Source organism: Miscanthus floridulus, chromosome 1, assembly GCF_019320115.1.
Source record: "Miscanthus floridulus cultivar M001 chromosome 1, ASM1932011v1, whole genome shotgun sequence".
NCBI lineage: Eukaryota > Viridiplantae > Streptophyta > Magnoliopsida > Poales > Poaceae > Miscanthus > Miscanthus floridulus.
The window spans coordinates 168,253,439-168,277,910 of NC_089580.1; the positions used below are offsets into that span (position 1 = coordinate 168,253,439).

Genomic DNA, 24,472 nt, shown 5'->3' on the forward strand with positions numbered 1-24,472 from the left:
AGAATTCTTGCGCTTTTATTTTTTAGGCAACATTTTTCATCATGACGCATGCAGGACGTCAGAACAACTTATATATGTTTATTATTAAATCTTCATTATCATCAGTCCCCCCTCTGTCATCGGTTAACTGGGCCTTGAGGAACACAAGACAATATTCCTGTTGACCTTCTAGACCCAAGCTACATCGAAGTCAGCTGATCCAGCCGAGTAAACAACTGCTGCTTCCCAAGTCAAACATGCTCCCTTCCCCTAGAACGAAGTAGAGAGTGCATATAACAAGCCTAATTAAAAGAAATGCAACTGACATCAACTACTCCAGGTGTAGCTAAGCTTCATTTGGTTGGACCTAGTAGCACCGCAATCCAGTAGGAGGCTAGTTTAAGCGGCATTATTCAGAACCAACGTGCTGTGCAAAGTCAACAATGCTAGTTTGTGCGAGTTCAAACTGCAAGCAGCATCAGCACGTATCATAGAATTGTCTGGTTCATCGACAGCGACTGAAGCAGTAGAAGCGGGTGTCGAGACGCATGCGCGCATGCCCATCTCTGCTGGCAAGTGAAATCGTGCTGTCGTTGACATTTCGATAGTTCCGAAAAAAAAAAATACTTGCAAACCACTGTTTTTTTGTTACCAATTGCAAACTCTCCGTGTTGGGCTGTTGATAATTTATCTTGCCATTGATAAAGTCCGTTTTGACATGATCGTACCTTTTTGCAATCATGACAAGTTAAACCACTTTTTTATATATAAGAAGAGAAAGGAATAACCAAACTCAACTTAACGATTCGAGTCTGACCTGACTTTCGAGTTTGGGCTATATTTGTTCGGCGAAAGAACCTTCAGAACTGGGCCTCAAATTAAGTTTTTCTTATAAGTGGGCCTCAAATTAAGTTAGGGTTAGTCCCATGACGGTCCAACACATACATGGCCCATGGACGCAGTCACCCACACGCCCCAGATCCCAGAGGCCCAGACGCCAGGCTCTCACTCTACGGTCTACGCTCCCCACACCACTGCTTAATTCAAATTTCTCCTCAACGGAAAATCATCTCGGCCTCCCTACTCCGCTTTCCCCAATCCAGCCCCTTCCGAGGAGCGGCGAATCCGCCCCAGAACCTCGCGATTTCCCTCAAATCACTCCTCGGATCAGAGCGTCGCGGGTGTCGCCGGCGGCATGGCGCAGACGCCGAACCCCAGCAGGAGGTCGTGGGTCGGCCCGGCGCCGATGCCATTCCTCACGCCGCGGCCGGAGCGGCGGCACCTTGAGATGAGGTGGGCGGATGGAGTGTCCCAAAGCGCTGCTCGCCGTAGCGGCGTCGGCGCTGTTGCCGGCAACGGTGGAAGCGGGGATGGATGCGAGAGGGATCGGGAGGTGAACGTTCAGGTCGTGCTCCGGTGCAGGTGAGAATTGTCTGTCTCCTAAAAATTTCTGGCCCCGACACTGTCCATATGAGTCTATGAATTGTGGTTCAGTGGCAAATTTGTGAAGCCCAACGTTTACACTGGCAAGAATCCAATTTTAAATAATATTTCATCACAACTGAATCATTTTAAAAAATAATTAGGATTGTAGCATCGGGATACAATGAAATTCGATGTAGGATCGTAAGGAGGCTTCAGTTTCTATTATTAAATTTAGGATTTAGGATACATGGTGGAATTGATATCATTTTGTTTGGTAGGATCATAGTATCGTAAGATTCTACAATACGGATTGGGATCCTGTCAGCAGCGGCGGGCCCAGGATTTGAGGGCTGAGTATTCAAACTATACATGGGTACTTTTTTTTTTTACAACCAAATGGCTAATATTCGGCATGTATAATGCCATATAGTTAAAACTGCATAATATATAGTTTAAGAATTGAGCAGAATTTCCATATTCAAGAATCTGAGCATAAATTGAAATTGTTTAACATAAAAAGGTACCGATAGTTCAACATAGCAAAGTGGCAACATATGGAATGGCAACATATAGAATTGACAACCAAATGACAATAAAACTTACAAATTACAAGACAACTTTCCGATCCTTCATGCTTTGAAAACGGTTGATGATGTTCATCCTTTGCTTGCAAGAAGAATTCCCTTTCAATGAATGTAACCAAGCCATCATTCAAGTAATCTTGCCCCATCTTATATCTCAGCTTGCTTTTTGATATAGTTCATGGTAGAAAAGATACTTTCAACACCGGCTGTTGCAACTGGGAGAACTAGCACCAATTTGAGAAGTTTGTAAACAATGTTGAACATATCAACCTTGTCCTTTTTAACAAGCATCATGGACAACTCTGCTAGACCTCTCAAATTTGTGAAGCTTTCATCATTTTCTTTTCATACTTGAGACCTAAAATTAAAACAAGAGACTAGACTAAGTAGTTTGAGGACAAATTGACGAATTGCTATCCCTAAAACTTCGTGAGGAGTGAATCTGAACAGGTCGGAGGTCGCTGCCTGGTGCCTGGTGCCGGCGGCCGGCCTGCTAGCTGCTACTCGCACGCTGCCGCGCCGCGCCTCCTGCCTCCTTGCCGTCGCACGCCGCACGAGGGCACGAACCGATCAACCGAGGCCCTAAGGGTTTCTTTCGCCAGAACAGGCCGTGCGAACCGAGTCGATTCAACTTTCTCCGTGCGATTGCGGGAGCAGCGGCCAGCGGGACAGGAGGGCGACCTGGAGCACCGAGCGTGCATCCTTGGGCCTCAGCTAGACAAAATGGGCCGCGGGGCAGCACTGGGCCTCGGATGGGAAACGAAAACGATTAGAAATTGGGCTGAATTGATTGTACAGGTAGGAAGTTCACTGTATTTTTCTTTTTCTCATATACAGACTTGTATATACATTATATATATGAATTTTTTTGCCAAAAAATTTGGGTATTCAACTGAATACCATTGAATACATGTGGGCCCGCCCCTGCCTGTCAGTGACAACCTTGAAGAGTACCTGGTGCTTCATTGCTGCTATGAGAAAACCTTTTGCTACCATCGCGTAATTGCGCCTGACTGTGGCTACCACTGCTGGTGCATTTGTCTGTCTTGTAGGCCACTGAGTGAGGAGGAGCAGAGAGCGAATGTGCAGAGCGCCATCTCTTGTAATGACCTGAAGAGGGAGGTCACAGTTCTGCACAGCCTCTTCAAGCAATTAGACAAGACGTTTACCTTCGACAAGGTAAAGCCTCTTTGGACCTGTGTGTGTGTGCGCGTGAGCGTGTTTATCTTTTTCTATATGATTGTAGAGATTTAACTTCTGGTTCTAAAAGATGCTGTATTATGATTCATATTGCTTACCACCATTGTTCTTGGATATGTGGTTGTTGTTTTGTCCTAGGTATTTGGACCAAAATCTCAGCAAAGGTCGATATATGACCATGCTGTTGCACCAATAGTGACTGATGTCCTCGAAGGCTATAACTGCACTGTCTTCGCCTTTGGGCAGACTGGAACCGGAAAGACATATACCATGGAGGGAGAGATGAGACTGAAGGTACCCTGAATATATGGACATCATCTATGATGAAGACAGGAAGTTCCTTGTAACTGCTGAACAATTTGTCTTACCTAATATGTTAGGTCAGTGAACTACCAGATACTGCTGGTGTCATCCCTAGAGCAGTGCGCCATATATTTGATATGCTTGAAGCACGGAAGGCTGATTATAGCATGAAGGTAACCTTCTTAGAGCTCTATAATGAAGATATAACAGATCTATTATCTTTGGAGGGCCAAAGCAGATTCCCTGAAGGTAGACAAAAGAGGCCTATAACTCTTATGGAAGATGGCAAAGGTGGCGCCGTCATAAGAGGACTTGAAGAGATTGTTGTCTACAGTCCTAGTGAAATATACAGACTTCTGGAACACGGGTCAGCTAGGAGACGCACTGCTGACACTGCACTAAATAAGCAAAGCAGGTTCTTGATCATTCCGTTTCTTTCTTATTTTGGTACAGCTGTCGGGGGCTAAGCACTCTGCATTCTGTTCTTGCAGCCGATCACATGCTGTTTTTTCTATAAACATCCATGTCAAAGAAACAACGGTAGGAAATGAGGAGCTCATGAAGTATGGGAGGTTGAACCTTGTAGACTTGGCAGGATCAGAGAATATTGCTCGATCAGGGGCAAGAGAGGTACTTTTTTTTATATTGCCATTTGCCATCTATTAGCAGTGTTTTCCTAAACGTTAAACGGTAAACAGTCGGTCACCTACCGTTTAGCCATTATTCGGGCAAAACGTCCCATTAAACGGGCTAAACTGCCAATTAAACGGGGTAAACGGGTGATTAAACGGAAACAGCGCACCACCGTGTAGCGTTTACACGGTGTTTAAATGGGCTAAACGACCGTTTAGGCGAACAGTGCCTATTAGCAATAGCATTACCTGTTAGTTTGTTTACCCTATCTTCTCCAGTTGGGTAATTTGGTTTAATCAATGTATCCATCTTGTCTACTTTTATTGAATCATTTGGTCATGGTACATCATGTGTAGAAAATGGTAGAAGTACATGATTATATCTTGGTGTACGTATATATATTATCATAAAGATAGCTATATGGAATAATGAAATATCAACTAAATACCATCACAGACTGGCATAAGCGGTCATACTCTGCAAGGATTATGGGGGGGTTCTCAGCTAATTGTCAACAACACATTGGCTGATGTTTTCCAACTCGGTGGTCATTGCGATGTTCTGGGGTTATGGGGCACAAGGCCATTGAAGGAATCAATTCAGTCAATTCAGTTCAGTAATAGTACTGCATATTCTAGGAATAGCCATCTGTAGTTAGAACCTTATGTTGCCCATGAAATGGAGCATTTCCTTTTTTTTTTCTGGTGATCAAGATCTTTGTTATCATACGCTGAATAAAATTATCTGTATACACAATCTCACTGTGGCTCTATATTATCATCCCAAAATATGCTCTTTCGGCAAGACAGTCCTGTTTGAAGTCATGATTTTGCATGCTGATAGGGTAGAGCAAGAGAAGCTGGAGAGATGAATAAGAGCCTATTAACTCTGGGACGTGTCATCACTGCGCTTGTGGAGCATTCAGTTCATGTGCCATACAGGTTATACACTGTACTTAGTTTTGATATGTAAGCTCATGGGCAGTTCATTTTGTGCGCAGGCAATAATGCATACTCATATACTTTTATCAGGGATAGTAAACTCACTAGACTGCTAAGAGAATCATTAGGAGGCAAAGCCAAAACATGCATCATAGCAACAGTGTCTCCATCTGTCCATTTCCTGGAGGAAACACTGGTCACACTTGATTATGCTTCTCAAGCAAAAAGCATAAGAAACAAGCCGGAGGTGAAACTTCTATTCATCCATGGAGTTTGAAACTTTCAATTTTCTCAAAACGCTTGTTAGAAACTTAACAACTATTGCAGGCAAATAAAAAAACATGTGAATCTGTAATGCTCAAGGACCTCTACCAAGAAATGGAAAGAATGAAACAAGGTTCTCTGTTTCTCTCTATATCTTGCTGCATTGCTGACATTAGCATAGTATCTCATAAGTATATCGTCACTTGTCAGATGTCAAAGCTGCAAGGGAAAAGAATGGAATCTACATCCCTCATGAAAGGTTGGTCCTAGACGAGGCAGAAAGAAAGGTATAAGTAGGAGTGTACAACACCTCCATCACCAAAACCTTCAGAATTTCATTAAATATAGTTCTTATGTGACTTCTGTTTATTGATGTTTACTATTCTTAATCCGTTAATCGCATTGGCTATTTATTGCAGAAAATGAAGGAAAAATTAGAAAATTTGGAGCTCAGTCTTGAAAAGCAGAACAAAGTATATGCATATCCCCAAATCTGATTTAGCTGTATTTTTTTTTTCAATAACTTCAAAGTTGAACTGACTCTTATACTTCTGGTGATCTGGTAGGAAGTTGGAAAATTCAAAGGCTTGTACCAAGCAGAGCAGGAATGCCGCTTGGACTTGGAAAGTCAGAACAAAGATTTAAAGGTAAAGCACTTTGGATAACTTTCTTTTCATATTTTTTTCTGAATAACACATACTTCCTTTTCATTTATTTGGATTTATTAGGGTCCTCACATTTTGTACATATCCTTATTTAGGTAAATCTTGAAACCTGGAAGAGAAAGTTTCTAGATCTTCAAGAAGTTCATTGCAGAGCTAACACGTCGCTAAGGGAGAAGGACTTCATTATCTCAGATTTACTTCATTCTGGTATTTTTTTATCATAAGTAACTAAAGTAATTTCTAACTCAAAGAGTTTAATATATGTAAAACTTTTCCATCCATGGTCAATTGTTTTGTTGTTATCCATTATATTGTATAGAACACTTAATTCTGGAACGTGCAAAGGATTTGCGCAATACCTTGGAGAATGCATCCGGAGATACCACTGTACTTCTGAGTAAACTAGGTAATATATCTACTATGACTTGATTTAATCCAGTTTATCTTTCCTTCTACTGACTATGCATGTCTTTCACAATTATTTATAGAAAGGCAATCAAAAACTGAAGCGAAAAACAAAGGCTTGCTATCTGGTTTTTGGGCTGAATTGGATCGTAGTCTTGGAGTTTTGCATGCTACAGTCGTTGGATCGGTTTGTGAACAGAGTAAAATTTTGGAGTCTATGAATGAACAAACAAAGTTGTACTTTTCAGCCAGAAATGAGGTGCCACTCGCCCACTCTTGAAATGCTATACTTTTATTATTGCTATCCCTACTAGCACACTAAAATAGCTACAACATACAATTGCTTCCAGTCGGAAAACCAATTGGAGAGAAGAATTGCAAGAGTCAAAGATATGTATGTCTCTGGGGTTCAATGCATGAAGGAGCTCGCTCATACCATGAGACAGCAATCTATCTTAGATTCCGAACAGATGAGGCAGAACATATCTACTAATGCAATTGCTGTTGACAATGTATGGAATAACAGACTTTTGTTTGAATACAATCTTCTTTTTTGCGAGGATTGTTTGAATACAATCTAATGCAGAAAAACAGAGTGTTGAGTGCAATCTAATTATTCTCTGTACATGAACACTGCAGTTTCTAGCAATGATGGTTTCGGAAGCTGAGCAAGTTCTAGACGATGTTCTGAAATCTACTTCGGAGCTCAAGGAACTATTAGCCTTTTCTGCAAAACTACAAAATTCTGTATGTCTCCTTGATTTTGTTAGTTCATGTGCCTGTATGGAACATATTTAGCTAGACGCGTCAACTCACACGTGTGATTTCTTTTAAAGGGATTGAAAAGGAGTCTTACTTCTGCACAAGCCATGTCAAAGACATCAATTGATTTCTTTAAAGATATCAGGATACATGTGTCTCGGCTCATCACTCTTATGGAACAGAATCAAATGGAAAGGTCCTCCAACCTTGTTAAATTCGAGAATGAGTTTAAGGTAGTTGATTTTGATATATGTGCTATACATTTCATTTATGAACAAACTCTCTGATGGCTCGCCACCTTTTGACAGGAAACTTGTGTTAAAGACGAGCAAGCTGCTCTGAATAAGATTGCTGCAATTTTATCAGAGTTGACTGCCAAGAAAACTACAATGGTCAGATTATATATTGCATGAGCAAATAAAATGGTCTTAGTATGACTTCAGCTTTAACTGATGTATCTTTTAGCAGGTTTCATCATATATCGGACAGCTGAATGAGAGATACACTGAAGAGCAGAAGCACCAGAAATTGGAGATGTCCAACCTACAGCAGGTTTCAGATAATGGCAAAAATGCGTGTGTCACTCATGTTGGAGTTATAGAGAGCCAGTTCCACGAGGATATGTCATCGCAAGCTAAATTAAATGATCAAATGGAAGGCATCTTGCAGCAATGGTACCGATCTCACTTTACCTCAAACAACGTGCAGATTGAATCAGCTATTCATTCTTGAAGTACTTTTATTTCCATGATTTGTTTATGCTTAAGAGGCACTGTCCATTGCAGCTTGAAGAAAGGTAGCCATTCTGTATCTTACTGGTCACATGCACAATCATCTTTGCATGATCTTGGTAAGAGCTCAATCATGGAGGCTGACGATTTTATCGAGTAAGTTGTAATCATGTTTAGTAAAGTTATTATCATTGTTGATACTCTGAGCAGGGCTTCCAAGATGTCTTATCTGTTTCTTGTATGCAGGGAAAGGAGAAACAAAAATGAAAATATGTTCCAGGAAAGGCTTCTGCTTTCTTCACAGAATGATGCAGAGTTTCATGCCATTACATCTGATGTGTTGACTGCTTCCAAGAGTACGTATTTAACTTTGTGATCAATTTATTTTCAAAAGGAATGCATTTTCCTTATGTTTTATTTGCTCATTTTCAGATTCCCTCTTACTGGATCATGAAACTAGCAAGATGATAGAAACCAACTCTACCACTTTCTCGAGTCATCTGGAATTCCTGAATGAAAAACACAGTGAAGGTGCAGAATCTATAAGAAGCCTGACGAGTAACTGTCTTGAGAAGGACTACATGGTAAGCTCATCTGTTTAGACTAGAAATGAAAAGGCAAAGTGTAAGGATATATAAGATAATACAACAAAGCTAAACAACACTGTACTAATGTTGTCTGGCTGTAAAGTGGCTATTTCCTCATTGCAACAGAATTATATCACCTTTATGTGCATGCTTAAGTGATGAAGTGAATATTGTTCAATGTAAACCACCTTTGTGTCACTATCATTTGATTATTTGTTATATCCATTGACCTAGCTATTGTTCACCCATCAGGCTAATAGTCCGGTTCGAAACCATCCAAGGGAACTACTGACCAGTGCAAACAGCTTGGAATCAATTGACAAACTAAGAGCTTCTCTGCCAGATCTGGTGGCAAAGTTCAGGTTCGATAACAAGTTGGATGAAATGGACAAGGGGAAGCAATGCTCCGATCAAAGGACACGCACTCCAAGAAGTCCTCTAACGCCTGTCAATCAGTGAAGAATGTGTCAAATTCTGGGATGCTCAAACGTTGTAAAGATGGCAAGATATCTTGCCGATCTGTCACCACCTTAATTTAGTGTGCTCAGATGTTAGGATGCTGCATGCAAAGATTCTGATTATTGTTAGTTAAGAAGGCCAAAAAAAATCGTTTTCTCTTTGTACTGTGTAAAATCAACTTAATATTCTCAGTGTTGTGCTTTCCATTTCTGATCAATCCTGTGAGGAAAGTAGCATGAAATGTTGAATTTCTTTCTCATTCCTGAATGTGTACATGGTAAGTCCAAAACCATAACAAGTATTAAAAGATTTGCTAACATGGTATGTATCCCGAGAATCCACCTGTTACTTCTGTACCGTGCTTTCCATTTTCTAACGCGAAATGTTGCAGTACTGGGCCCTTCCGTTGGTTCAGGCTATCTGTGCAGATGATTACATGAGGAAAGCACAGAGAAGAGAATCATATGCAGAACGGCTCATAAATCATCTTGGGAAAGAGAAGGGTGAGGGAAAGGATAAGATGCAGGAAAACACAGAGGAGCAGGGTCTCCTGAGGGAAGATAACGTTTCATCGATCAGCGATGCAGAGGTCTGTTCCTCTCTTCACTTGTTCCAGCATTTTTCCTCTTTTTCTCTTGAGAAATAAAAACTGCTTTCTGTGCACTCTGTTCTTCAAAATCGTGTTATGAACTGTTAGAGATGCAACCTAGATATATCGTACATTGCTTGCGGCAGTTGACAACAATATTTCGGATATGATGATTCTTTCTAGATGTCTGCTCTTCGTAGAGGCATTGTGTATCTTTTGTAGTGTTGTAAAATTTATCTAGTTAAATCAATGGATGTATCTTTGGCTAACTCTAACTGCAAGCTTTTTCAGTGGTACGTTACCATATTGTCAAAATTCCTAATGGATTCAGGTTATAAGAAACGTACGAATTTGACATTTGCAAAAGTATATCTTGCACATGACCACACGAATCTAACTAAATGTTCATGCTACTAACATTACTGCAATTAAACATAGCAATGCCATTAGCAGGGTTTTTGGTCTACTTATTAATAGCTTTGCCCTTGCTCGTTTTGTTGGCAGGAGCGCAGAGTTTTGGAGGAAGAACTTGGCTGGGCCAGATTGGAGCGGCAAAAAATCCTCGCCCTGTCTGCAGAGGCTGATGATGCAATCTGGCATCTGGCGTCACTGGCACGGAGGAGGATGCAAGAAAGGGACGAGGCCAGGAACCAAGCGAGGATGCTGCTCTTGGACCTCCAGGCAAGAAACGCCCGGGTGATGGCGCTTCCCGGGACATCGTGCTCCAGAGTTGCACGGCCGCCTGATGCGTTCGCCGCCACCGGCTACGAGCACAACCAGGCCCTTGCTCCTACCGCGTTCAGGCCTCTGGGAAGTAGCAGTACGATGATGCAGGGGCAGCGTGCCCGTGCAGGAACTGGCTACTGCGTTGCGTCGTCCAGCGGCTTCGGCCACAGGAGCATCGGTTCGTCTCTGGACGCCTACGCTGTTCTGCCGTCTCTACATGGCTTCGCTTCCTCGAGCCAGGATCACTTTGATCCTGACATGTTCCTGGTGGACGTCGCAGAATCGCCGCAAGATCTCGTTCCGGTTCCGGCCACTGCAGACTCCAGCCTGGGGAGAAGCTCCGGCTCCGGCACTTATGGTCATATATATAGGCGAGCAGAAGGCCTTGCAGCGGAAAAGTAAATCAGCAGCTCAAGCTGCTGCACATGCTCCCTAGATCCTAGGCCGGTGCCCTGTCAGTTGCTCGCAGGATCAAAAGTTTGAACAAGAGGTTATTAGTACTTGCACGGTAAAACTTATAAGTTTGTTCATGTGTTGTGGATTTGAATGGTGTCTAGTTTTTTTTTTTAACTACAGCCTTTAAACGATCATCAGGTTAAACCGTTTTCACCTATCCAGGGGTTTCAGGGCCTCCTGAACAGACTGCAACTGAAGTATAGGACAGGATGTTTGTTTTTTCAGAGTAGAACTTTGTGCCGTGTTCAGAGTTCGGATCAGAATCTGGGTACCAAGCTGGACGGGTTCCAAAGCTGGGTGGTTGCATGACCGGATACGCGTGATGGCGGCAAGCTTCTTTGTTAATGTCCTTCAACTTCCATGGAGATGGGGTATGAAGTACTTTTGGGACACCTTACTGGATGCTGATCTTGAGAGCGATGCACTGGGATGGCAGTACAGGCCGAGAGCTTGACCGCATTGACGACCCTCAGGTGCGCCGTGTGTGCAACTGTTAACTTCTGAATGAAATGCAGCAATTCAGTGATCAGAAATAGAACTGAATACCATTTAAAAAATAGTACTGAATACTGATGCATTTTCATGTTCAATCCGATTCTCCAATGCCGGTTTGAAGGCTACAAGCTCGATCTGCATGGGGAGTATGTGCGACGGTGGGTTCCTGAGCTTGCAAGGCTGCCGACAGAATGGATACACCACCGACCCATTGGATGCACCCGTTTCCGTGCTGCAAGCTGCAGGAATTGAGTTGGGCTCCAACTATCCCCTCCCCATTGTTGAGCTAGACGCAGCCAAACTCAGGCTGCAAGAAGCTCTGTCAGAAATGTGGAAGCTGGAGGCAGCATCAAGGGCCTCAATGAACAATGGAATGGAGGAAGGCCTCGGCGACTCATCAGAGGTTCCACCGATTGAGTTTCCTCAAGAATTACACATGGAAATTGATCGGCAGCCAGTCCAGGCGACGACCAATGTCCCGGTACTAGGAGGCGCGAGGATCAGATGGTGCCTACCATGATGGCTTCACTGAACAGAGCTGAAACAGAAGTTTCTGCTAATCTGGGGAACGGCGAGGACAGCAGGGCAGAGGTTCCGTCCCAAGCACATTTCGGTCCTCGAGCTGAGAGGGAAGAAACGATCCAGAACACTGAAGACAACGCTTTTGCAACCAACGGCGTTCACCAGCCTAACATCTTTGAGCAGCCTCAGCACCGTAGGCGAGATGTTCTTGCTCCATCAGTATCAGAGGCTTCGAGTAGTTGGACAGGTAGAGAAGAAAAGGAGACGTGGTTCCGGTTTGGTCGCCTCCTGCAGCATCAGGCCATTCACAAACTTTTGCTGCTGATGAAGCTGACGTTTCCAGTAGGAGTTACTTGGATAGGCATCCGCAATCGCACCGACTGATGAACTGAGAGTCAATTATCACAATCATTGTGAGTTCGGAGTAAGTTGCGTCGTCGCTGCACTTGCGTTAATTTTATTTGCAACTTTTTCATGATCATAATGCATGCATTAGTACAATGCCGAACGCTTTTGTGTTCCGTGCAGCGTAAGGCTACAATATTGTAAACAAACCTGACCTGATACATGGTCAATGTGAATAACATATTTAGTGTAAACAACAAAAAGAGCATCTCTAAGAGTTTCTAATATTTTCTTTCCAAATACACGGTGTTTTCCAACTCCCAAAAAAAATTGGGAGGAATAAATAAGGTTATTTCCAGGAGTTTTCAATAATTGACTGCCAAAATATCAAAATTTGGTCTCACATAGAGTTTTTGTTTGTGGCAGGATTTTTTTTTTTTTTTTTTTTTGCATGAGATCGTTCCCTACGTCGCATCTACGTCGCCGTCGCCAGTCACAGCACGTCAGCACGCAGGCTGCCTCGCCCAGCCGCCAACAGTGGCCGCCAGCCTCTGCTGCAGGCCCTAGCTGGCTGGGAGCGTCTCCCTGCTGGCCAGTCCAGGCCACAGCCACCCAGAAGCCAACCACAGCCGGCCACAGGAAGCAATCAGACTAGCCAGGGCACAGGAATGAGGCCCAGCCAGCCTCGGCTAGTCGCAGCCAGGCCTGGCCAGCCAAGGGCGCCCAGCAGTAGGCCGCAGTCAGGTAGGGTCAGCCAACAGGCGGCCAGCAGCCGGCTGTGGCTCGACAAACGCGGCCACCGGCGGCCATGGCCCTATGGGTGGTGGCTGTAGCCGGCTGGGGTGCCTGGGGCGGCCACAAGTCGTCTAGGGTGCGATGGATTACCTCGTCCCTAGGTCGGCGGTGGCAAAGATCGGCTTCCTAGACGGCATCTAGTCGATGGCGCGAGGGAGAAGAAGCGCGAGGAGGGATCGTGAGGGAATTGTCACGCGCAGGAAAAATACACGCGTGATAGAGTCCGTGGATTTATGTGTACGAGGGGGAAGTTTTCCAAGTGCCAAAAGGGTGGTTGCACCATCCGAACTACTCCCTATGTCCCTTTTTAATTGTCGCGGTAGTATTTGTGCCGATCAAACTTTCTTAAATTTAACTAGTCTTATAAAAATATTAGTATCATTTGTATCTTTAAATAAGTTTATTATAAAAACATATTCAACGATCTATCTAATGGTACTGATTATGTACCATTAATATTTTATATTTTCATATATATATATTTGGTCAAACGTGAGTATGTTTGACTAATCAAGAAGTGAGAACGGCAGTTAAAAAGGGACGGAGGGGTAGACCAGAACTTGTTAGGACAAGTACAAATGGTGCAACTTATAAGGTTTGTTTGAGCTGCACCAGATGGACCAGCAGGAACAGATCCTAGATTTGTTTATCTGCATCAACCATGGGCTTAGGTCTCCTGCACTCACAAGCAGCTCCTTCACATGGCCCAAGGCTACAACATGCAAGTCAGGCCAGGGAAAATGAAATCCAATTTCGTTTCCCTAGAGCGAGATTCTTGAATGCTTTAGAAAGCATGTGGGCCTGACTCGTAGCTTCATTCAGCCCTCGCGAAATTTGGAATTTGGTGCTACTGTAGCATCTTCGTTTTTATTTGGCAATTAGTGTCCAAACATTGACTAATTAGGCTCAAAACGTTCGTCTCGCAATTTCCCACCAAACTGTGCAATTAGTTTTTTTTTTCGTCTACATTTAATGCTCCATGCACAGACCGCAAACATTCGATGTGACAGGTACTGTAGCACTTTTTGAGAATTTGGGGTAGAACTAAACAAGGGCTCAGGCAAACAAATAGAATACGGTGCATCCTATAGGCCAGTTTCCCCTATCTCTAGGTACCTCTAAACCAGAGTTCATATTATTTTTCTCTCTTTAATTTCAGCATTTTGACTATGTATTTGCATCATTTTTCCTTCACAATTTAAAATATTTTAATGCATAGATTATTTAAACACCACAATCAAATTTTTGAAGTCAAATTTAAATGTAAAGGATTTAGTACAAACATAAAATAAAAAAAGTTTAAAGATAGCTCGCTCACCATGATAAACAAAAACCAGATAGATGAATCACCACCAACTCGACAGATGAACTCGGAATGGCTTGGGATCTGCCGTGCCTGCCACTTTTGTTCCAATGCTGGCGACTACAACTGAGGCGACAAAACAGTCAGGAGGGACGAAACATCCTGGAAGGAAGGGTCGATCCGTGGCAAACCCAAGAGGTGCTAGTGAGGATGGATCCGCCACTTTCTCTTCCGGCACCAAAAAGCATGTAGGAGGCTGCCGATCTCCTCACCCCATCCAATGCACCGCAGAAGATGACCACTTTGAACCAACGGAGAATGAATTGAGGGAGGTCAGTAACAAATTCCGCAAGATACTTTGATCATGCAGGTTTCCATACTAATGAAATATGTATAAATATGCAGAGGCTGTCATTGCTATAGCAAAGAACATGAACTTCAAATAAAATCACTAAGGATGAAGCATGTGGAAGAACGCCAGAGGATGCAGGATGAATTGGAGCTTCAGAACTCAAAGGAGGTGATTGGCATTTTTGTCATTCTCAAGATACTCACTTTAAATATATATTGAAGCATTTTTTGGTGCAGGAGGAGAAGCAGAGAGGATTATTGCATTTACAACAGAAAGTAATGGAAGAAAATCAACAAGTTGACCAACAAGTGAACTCTAAGAAGGTTTTGTCTACTTACCAAGTTCGATATACTCTACATTACTAAGTGATGCAAATATGCCACAGTCGATGTTTTGGTGTATTGATTGCATAGAATGCTAGACCTTAAAACAGTGAAAGGATCAAGATACCCAAGAGGGGAATGAATTGGACTAATCTAAATTTTCTCGCAACAATTAAAACCTACTGTTTAACCTACTTCACCCTTGTGCCTAGATTATGTTTCTATGCTACACCCAAAAGTTTTGTGTACTTGATTCCAACCCTACACTAGCATGGCAATTCTAGTAATGTAAAGACATGAATAAAATTGTTTAAAAATAAATGCTCAAATGTAAAGGAGAAGGGTTAGGAACACAACGATGTTTTCTTGATGTACCGGAGAGTTGGCACTCTCCACTAGTCCTTGTTGGAGCAGCCACACAAGGGTATATGTCGGTGTTTTGTAAACCGGACTAGTAAATTTATACGATTGCCGCGTTGCTCTAGGAAGACGATGGTAGCATCCAATAGGCACAAGGATTTATACTAGTTCAGGCCAGAGCCCTACGTCCAGTCTTAGAGAAGATCGAGTGCGTATTCCTTACTTGAATGCTCTGAAGTTCTTATAATGGGGGATGCAAGAATGGTGAAAGAGGTGGTAGAACCTATGCTAGACGAGGGGCAGCCCGAAGAGAAGCTCTAGGAGCACTACTGCTATGGATGAAATGGTAGAGGACGAAGAATGTCAAGATCCCTAGATGGGAGCCCTGGCTGCCCTTATATAGAGTTTGGGGCCAGGGCTCGTTACAAAGATAAGGTTCCCCCAACTGAAGGGTCGAGAGCCTGAGGGAGGTCCTAGCTAACTTGGCTTGCAAGCTATGCCGTCTTCTGATGCTCGCTCGGGCGGTCTTGTGGCCACATCGCGGCAGGGTCTGACGTGGTGCTACTGTGCCGGCCGTGGTAGCACTGTACCAATGGTGATGATTCGTTAGCTGTCCTATGCAACACGGCATCCATCAAGGCCTTTGCCGTTGTTTCCATAATTCCTAGGGCGTCGTACCCGTAGTAAGTGGCTACCCTGGGTCGTTGTTCACCTGGCCGCTTTGTGGGGGCTAAGGGCCACGACCCCGGTCGTTGGGACCAGGGCGCTTCGCCAGCCAGAAAGGTCTCTAAGTCGAGACCCTTGTCATGGGTCCCATCCCGTTGTGGGTGGGATCATACGCGTGTCCTATCGGTTCGTATTCGGACAGTGGGTTTTGTACCCATTACCACTATTGTGCGGTGCTGTCTCATTGGTGCGGCGTGGCACAAGGATGGCGTCTGACTGGACCGTGGTGACTACCATCCCCTCGGTCCTTGTGTGGTCAGTGCGGCGTGCTTGCTTTTGTCAGAGCAAGCGTACTGAGCCACGCTTGGTCTCTCCCTGTCTCGCCCAGGGGTCATGACGGGGGAGAGGTCGAGCGTCTTCTACATGGTTAAGGTAGGAGAAAGGGTCGTGGCCGACCCTGACCTAGGCGTTGGCTTGGCATGCTCGTCCCAGCTGGGCCACGATAGTTCAGCCCATTCTTAACCTGAGGAGTTACGGGCCGTGTGGCCTGCCAACTAATCGGCTCCTTGCGATAGCCCAGGGTCATAACCCCGACAGTAGCCCTCGAGCATTTTTGCGATCATGAAGTGATCGTGAAAGCGCTGATGTGCGTGCTTGTATGGAACATGGGCTCATGGTCGTGGCCCACTCTAGCTTTGTTGCTTGACCCCTTGCGGGCTGACACATTCAATGCGGCGGGTGGCCGTTATGATTTGTCCTGTCAGGATGTCCTATCGTCGTGGTACATGACTATCATGCCTTGTCGCGTCAGTGGGCTATGTACTAGGGTTTGTGATCTAGGCAGGGCCGAGCGTTCCCATCGATGTTGTGTCATTCCTGCCTTTGGGAAGATCTTGATTTTTCCTGACCTCACATGGGTATCTGACATTGGCTATGACTCCCCACAGTTTGCCTTTGGACCTATAAATAGGGGCCTTCCTTTCGTTTGGTCGTTCTGCAACCATTTAGGTGAGTCGCTTCCTCAGCCCCTTCGAGGGGCGTGAGTTTGAAGGAAAGAAAAGAGAGAGATTATCAAGGTGAACCATGTGGTTCTAGTCATGCAGCCCTCGGGGATCGCTCCCCCCAACGCCTAGTGTTAGAAGGGAATTTGTGAGTCGGAGGGTACGAGAGAGGTGACCGGAGTGCTTTCTAGGCCCAGTGGTTCCAGCAACCTCTAGACCCTCTAGGTTTGGGGTCACTAAAACACTAGTCCCCGCATCCATGATTAGCGTTTCTAGGAATTCGGGGGCGCTTTATCGCTTTCCTCTTGTTTCCTGGAGCGGACCGGCATTGGTCTCTAGCCTCGGCGACCCCAACCTCTCTCGCATGCCTCACCACCTCTTGTGCCCGTGGTGCTTTCCTCCAGATTGTGTTGTGGTGTCACCGTGGTGACACTTGGTCTTAGCACCCTACGAGCGGTGCGCCCGTTCTTGTATCGGTGGGTGCTAAGCGAGAAGAGGCTTTCCCTAAGTTTTGGGCTTTCCTTGCTGAGCGCCCTTGGGGCTGCTCCTTTGTCTAATGTAGCCGGATAAATCATTTGATGCGAGGAACCATGTCCCTAACCCCCTTTTCGTATGGCCGTGAGGCTTTTTACGGTCGCACATCGGCTCGTAGGTCTTGAACCTTTTGTTTCTTCTACGTGACTGAGCCACAATCACGCTTTGGGCTTCGCCTTACGTGTCACCCCGGCCTCTTTTCTTCATCAATCTCTCCTGTAGAGGTCGTGGACCCCTAACGGTTTGTGAGTGTTTGGAACAGGCCTTAGGTCTGAGACCTAGGACGTAGGGCAGAGTTGGTTGGGGCTTGGCCCTGACCTCTTTTGGGGTTGCGGGGACCCAACTCCATTTTTTCCTGGTGTCCTTGCCGACCATGAGAGGTCATGTTGCCTTGTAACAAGCGGGTCTGGTTTCGCCCCACGCGAGGAGTTGCATGTCCACCGTAACCACGTGGTCGGAGCGGTGCGCCTCGTCGGGGTCTATGGGTAATCCGAGAGGAACCCAATATCCTCCCCAATTGACGTGGAGTTCGGCTGTGCCTCACGTGAGAGGTTCCATAAATCATTGATTGTCAATCCCGTTGGTCCCCAACCACCTCTGTAACGGCTAGAGGGCAAGATGCCTCCCACCAGAGGGGGTCAACCCAGGAGACTTCAAAGCGGATGACTCGAATATAGGGAGAGATGGTCATATGGCTCTGCACCACCGATTAGAGCCATGGGGGCCCATCTCCTCCCTGTCCCTATCCCTTTTGTGGCCTCGAGCCCTTCCAAGGGTCGGCCCAAGAGGAGGTTTCCTAAGCACGATGCGAGGTCATGGATGCGGAGGGTCGCTCGGCGCGTGAATCTAGGGGGTTATTGACCTCTCCTAGCCACATCGTGTCTTGGTGGTGCCCTCATGTAAATGGTCGTGCGCCATAAATCATGGGTGAAGGGGACCGTAACGCCTAAGAGGGGGGGGGGGGGTGAATTAGGCAACTTAAAAACTTCAACTCTAAACTATGGCCTCTTTTTCTAACCGTAGCAAGACCTATGCAAAAGATAAACTATCTAAATGTGCAACTACGGTTTTGCTAGTGTGTTGCTATCTCTACCGCAAAAGGAGTAATACAATTAATATAAATGCAGAAGCTAAAGAGCAAGGTAGAGATATGCAAACTCCCATCGACGACTCTGATATTTTTACCGAGGTATCGAGAAGCGCGCAAGCTTCCCCCCTAGTCCTCGTTGGAGTCCCTCGCAAGGGCCAAGTTTCTGGTCGAGTAACTCCGTGGATAGCCTCGGGCCTTCCCCACGCGCAAGTGGGTCTCCTATGTGCCTTCCGGCAAGCCTCTCCCGGATGCTCCCCGTCGTCTTCACTATCAAGCTTCCGGCCGAAATGCCGTGGGCCATGTTCCCTTCGGTACACGGTGGTGGCCACACCACAAACGCGGTTGGTGTGATCTCGCAAGACTATAAGCCCCTCCGATGTACAACAATGATGCTCACAAGCACCTAGTGGTAAGAGGTATGCAAACCTCACTTAAACACTAGGCCTAAACCTAGAGCAAGCGCATGAGCGGTGGTCTAATCAACCTAAGCACTTTGCAAAAGCACCTACGCTAATCACCTGATGAATCACTAAGCACTATGCAAGTGGAGATCACTAAAATGGTGTATCAACACCCTTGGTATGTTTCCTCAGCTCCACACACCTCATTTGGCCGGTTGGGGGTTGTATTTATAAGCCCCACAGAGAAAGTAGCCATTGGGGATGAAATCCCGCTTTTCTGCTACTGACCGGATGCTAAACTCGTCCTGACCAGACGTGTCTGGTCGTCTCAACCGTTGGAGCCACGAACACTTGATTGGACGCTGCCAGTGTCCGGTCACCTGCCACCGGATGCGTCCGGTCATAGTTTTGCCGCTCTAGAACCTCTCTATACTCGATCGAACGCTGCTGCCCTACGTCCGGTCGGTTGCCGCTAGCGTCCGATCACTGCTGATGACGCCTGTTCTACCGAGTCTCCGGTCCAGCGTCCGGTCGCTTCTTCCAGCGTCCGGTCACCTCTACGAGCTCGTTTCTTCGCGATCTTACGTACGACTTGGTTCCTATCTTTATGCTTGGACTTTGCTTGATATCTTGGGTCTTCTCTTGTGCTTCTAAGGTCTTGCTTGAGGTGTTGATCATTGGATCGTCATGTCACCTTTGTCCAAGTCACGTCTTCCATCCTATTGAACTACAAAACAATCACTTGCAAATTCATTAGTCCAATTTGGTTGTATTGATCATCAAACACCAAAATCCAAAGTAAATGGGCCAAGGGTCCATTTTCCTTACAATGGGCACGTGAAACAAAAGATAGTAAAGGCGAAAGGTTCAAGGCTTACTCGGGATATGTTGCCGTGTTCGCACCCACTGCTCAATCTTTCGCCTGGCCACCTCTGCCTCCCTAGCGCTACGAGAAGGTGGTTAGTAAATAAAGTTGAGCACGTGTGCGCCTGAGGTGTCCGCTGTGGCTGGTTGCGGGAGCTATAAATCATGAGGACCGGTATGGCAGAGGGGATTGTTCGCTTTCCAATGCATGCCCACTGCCTCTTCCTTTTTGCCCTCGGGTGCTCATAGTTTCCTTCCTCTTCGGGTCAATGAATCGCGATAATCATCCACGAGAGGGGTCGCCAGAGGCCAGTGGTTCACCGCTATGTCTTCGAGGTCTACTACGCTAATAGGGATAAGCATTTAAGCAATGTTTTGAGTTGTGGTGTTAACCTGAGTTGACCTCAAGTGCTCCTCGGGGCTGTCTCTCATGCTGCGTCGAGAAGGGTCATCAGTGCTGCTGGCGTTGCTCCGGCTGGGGCCCGCCAGGGGTGCGTCTTCGTCATCTCTAGGCGATCATCGGGAGTTTCGCCACCTCATCCATGAGGCAGACAAAGCTCACCGGTGGTTTTCTATGGCTGCCCACGAGGCGAGGTAGCTGGAGCTCGACCTTGACGCCACTAAGGTCGCTCTCGCCGCCTTGGAGGGCAAGTTTGTCACCGCACAAGCGGTGACCGTTGTTGCCTAGACTCACATTGTAGGTGAGGGTTTCCTTCGTCTCAATGCTCATATGGATGTCTAGAGCCGCTGATCTTCGTGTTGTCTTGTTGCCAGCATTGAAGGAGCGGCTAGCGGTTTCTCGCCACGAGGAGGCAGCGGCTCGCCTCCGGGGGTTCATCATGGCAGAGGATCATGAACGGGTGGTGGTGGTAGGAATACGGCAAGGGGCTAGCATTGCCCTTGCCGCCATGCATCTATGGACCAAGGTGAACCTCCATCGGGTGGTGCCTGGGTTCTTAGAGTGCGTCCAGCCAGAAGAGCGGGCTGAGCTGGTTAATGATTTCGTCGCTACTACAGACACCATCGTCGCTATCATGGATGTAGAGGAGGTCATCCGTGGTGATGGCTAAGAGCCCTAAGGTGTGCCTGGGGTTCTTGGAGAATTTTTAGGTGAAGATATTTCTTTCAATTCATGTCCTAGAATTCAATTCTCCTGTGTGATGCCGTCTATCCATGATCATCGTTGGTCTAGCCATTCGAATGTCGTGGCCATGTAGCTCTATCCTAGGATCGACCCATGAGGTTTGGTTTAGCATGACCCTATTTTTGCGACCTAAACATTGGTAAAATAGGTTCGGCGGCATCGCGCCCTTCTTTGTTTTCCTTTGGGTTGTACGGGCGTCTTCTTTTCCTTGCTCCCGTGCGGTGCATAGCCTTGCCCTATTTTGGTTATGGTAGTTTAGCTTTGTGTAGTCACCTATCACATGTGACCTGGTGGCATATTGTGATGTCAAGGTGTTCACGCTAAGGCAATGCCGTCCTCGGCGTTGCCCTAGGTCACACGTTGGGGAGGTTGTGCGATGAATCTCTACTGTGAGTGGTACCGCTGCTTGTGGAACTGGAACGAAGTGCCTGCCATACAACACTAGTTCTAGGCCTCCGGTAAGTGATGACCCTTGTGTAAGGGTCCTAAGTTGCGTGTTTGTCCTTTTTGTAAAGAACTTGCTTGGGTTTTATGTGAATGAAGTGTGATTGGCGTATTCACTTGTCATTCCGCCGCTCTTTCACTTACTTTCCTTTTGAATTGGAATGTGCTTCATCCCCTTAGATTTGTGCCCATGAATGTGTATCTTAACCTGGGGGTTGGCCTGCGGGGCTAATATGTGCGTGATCCATTGGAGCGATAGAAAGGCAAAGGATGATCGCAGATCCGGTGCGATACGGGAAGAAAGCATGGAAACGACATGAGTCCTTCTTCCTTTTGCTCCCCTAGTCCTGAGCGAATAGGTTTCTTGTTTCCTCTTAGGCTCGTGTGTGGACACCTAGCCTTGCCTACAAACTAGTCCATTGGGTCGGCTAGGGCGTCTTGAGCGAGAGGTCAAGATGCAGGTTGCCGATTCATCATGGCATGGGGAGTGATCAGAAGATGCTCGGGAAAGGGGTCACTAGGACGGTGACAAGCAGTGCTACATCATGGGGCATGTGTGTGCACCCTTCATGTGTGGCCTCCATGAGTGACTCATGTCTGGTTGCTAGCATGAACCCAATCAGGTCACTTGGGGATCCGAGTGGTTCTAGGATGGGGCACTCGAGCACACTGTTCCATGGCTCGTTCCATGGGCTAGTTGTGGGTTCCTAAGCTGGGGGCAAGCCTACATGTGTAGGTGGACGTGTTTGGGTAGAGAAGTTAAGGTCAGAGTGGATGTAACTGACCGATGTACCAGAAGCTATCATTGGATTGATTGTCGTTGCTCAGGGTGCAGCGAGCCCCTGAGCGCCTGCTCGCGATGGAGTTGCCACGGCCTTTGGGCCATGAGCTGATGAGGTTGCTTCTCCACCATTCCACGTGGTCATAGCCAGTGAGGGTCAACCCCTTGGGTAGCCTTGGGCTGTTCCAAGCTGGCTCGATAACCTTGGTGGGCCCATGAGCCCTCGAGGATGGCTTCTCCGTGTTTGGCTCGTTGTAGCTTTTGGTCGGGTAGGCTCGTGCATACTAGTGCCTGAGTCCTCCTGGTGCGATGACACTATGGTTGCCACATTTTTGTCTTCGTGCATGGTTGCTTCTCCCAACAGGGGGCTATCGCAACCTATTGTTGTGGGAGTTGGTTTTGAATGTAGCGTGGTTCGGTCCGCTCGTCACGGCGCATGGCGCGCTTAGGGAGCCTGCTTTCTTGGACGCATGTGCATCTGAGCGATGGCTGATAGTTTGCAGGGGTGTGTCATGCGGCTTGTTTATTACATAGGGTCAGACCCAGGTTTCATGTTTGGCCCTGCGTGGTGTGGTGCCGGTTGGCCACTTGAACACTAGTGATGCCGCTGAGCGGCAGTGGTTGATTCTGCTGCTCGTGTGCACCTCGGCTCGTTGCATCCTACCAACAGCATTATCCAGGGTGCATTTCTACTGTAGGATCCAGTTCCACCATGTGGTGGGTATGGATCGGGTAGGAGCTAGTGATAGGCATTGTTCCACTGGTTCGGGCGATCTCGTCGTTCCTAGAGAGGACGTGGCCACCACGGGCTATTCCCTGGGTGAGGTCGCCGTGAGCCATGGTTGTTTGGCTCCCTAAGTGGAAGTCTTGACTATGGCTGGTGATGAGAGAGGGCCTTGGCCCCCTATGTAGGTAGACTCTAGGATGCAGCCCCTGTAGGCAGTTCTGAGAGTGCGCCCACCATAGGCCACGGGACCTAGATCCCCGAGGTGGAGGTGTGGGCCGTGGCGAGGGGCCGACATGGGCGCTGACCCTTTAGCTTGGTTAACCACGTGGTTCCCTAGAAGGATGTGGCCGGTCATGGCCATTCCTTGGGTGAGTTCATCGTGAGCCGTGGTCCTCTAGTTTCTCAAATGGGAAACCTAGCCATGGCTTGCGACGAGTGAGGGTACTGGCCCCTCTAGGTAGGTGTTCTCTAGGATGCGGCCCCTGAGGGTAGTTCCGAGAGTATGTCCACCATAAGCCACGGGACCTAGATTTCCAAGGTGGAAGTTTGGACTATGGCTGAAGGCAGACGCGGGCGCTGGCCCTTTAGCACCAATGAACCCAGTTTTCATGATGGATGTGACCGTCGTAGGCCATTCCACCAGCAAGTCCACTGGTGAGTCCACCGACGGTGTGAGGAGCCATCGCTTCCTTCCTCAATCTAACGAGAGTACGTGACTGTCCCTTACCTGGTGCGCCAACTATCGGTGTTTCATAAACGAGACTAGTAAATTTATACGATTGCCACGCTGCTCTAGGAAGACGATGGTAGCATCCAATAGACATGAGGATTTATACTGGTTTAGGCCAAAGCCCTACGTCTAGTCTCATAAAAGATCGAGTGCATGTTCCTCGCTTGAATGCTCTGAAGTTCTTACAATGGGGGTGCAAGAATGGTGAAAGAGGTGGTAGAACCTATGCTAGACGAGGGGCAGCCTGAAGAGAAGCTCTAGGAGCCCTACTGCTATGGATGGAATGGTAGAGGATGAAGAATGTTAAGATCCCTAGATAGGAGCCCTGGCTGCCCTTATATAGAGTTCCGAGCCAGGGCTTGTTACAAAGAGAAGGTTCCCTCGACCAAAGGGTTGAGAGCCTGAGGGAGGTCCTAGCTAACTTAGCTTGCAAGCTATGCCATCTTCTAATGCTTACTTGGGCGTGGCTATCGTCATGGTCTTGTGGCCACATCACGGTAGGGTCTGACATGGTGCTACTGTGCTGGCCGTGGCAGCACTATAGCCATGGTGATGATTCGTCAGCTATCCTGTGCAATGCGGCATCTATCATGGTCTTTGTCATTGTCTCCAGATTTCCTAGGGCATCATACCCATAGTAAGCGGCCGCCCTAGGTCGTTGTTCACCTGGCCGCTTGAAGGGTCGAGATGGCGGACTAGAGGGGGGGTGAATAGTCTTTTCTAAAACTTAATCGCATCGGCTAACCGATACAAATGCGGAATTAAAACTATTGGTCTAGCCAAGACTACACCCCACTATATATGTTCACTAGCACCTTGCAAAGATAACAATTATACAACAAAGGTACCGGGCTAGCTAGAGCTCTCCTAAACAATTCTAGGAGCA

The 24,472-nt window shown here is 46.6% G+C and overlaps 1 protein-coding gene and 1 pseudogene across 1 annotated transcript; both read left to right on the forward strand.

Moving 5' to 3' along the window:
- Positions 1–1,058: 1,058 nt before the first annotated feature.
- LOC136501415 (kinesin-like protein KIN-5B) lies at positions 1,059–9,156 on the forward strand. Its single transcript, XM_066496941.1, has 23 exons — positions 1,059–1,401; positions 3,041–3,167; positions 3,327–3,482; positions 3,569–3,906; positions 3,983–4,121; positions 4,968–5,065; positions 5,156–5,312; positions 5,393–5,462; positions 5,540–5,616; positions 5,749–5,802; positions 5,896–5,976; positions 6,090–6,201; positions 6,314–6,400; positions 6,483–6,658; positions 6,750–6,911; positions 7,039–7,146; positions 7,236–7,394; positions 7,470–7,553; positions 7,630–7,835; positions 7,947–8,048; positions 8,139–8,248; positions 8,325–8,476; positions 8,732–9,156. Exons 1-23 carry the CDS (start codon positions 1,175–1,177, stop codon positions 8,936–8,938), a joined length of 3,189 nt encoding a protein of 1,062 aa, XP_066353038.1. The 5' UTR covers positions 1,059–1,174; the 3' UTR covers positions 8,939–9,156.
- A 302-nt stretch (positions 9,157–9,458) lies between these two features.
- On the forward strand, positions 9,459–12,143 carry LOC136466924 (cryptochrome-1-like; annotated as a pseudogene).
- The last annotated feature ends 12,329 nt before the right edge of the window (positions 12,144–24,472 follow it).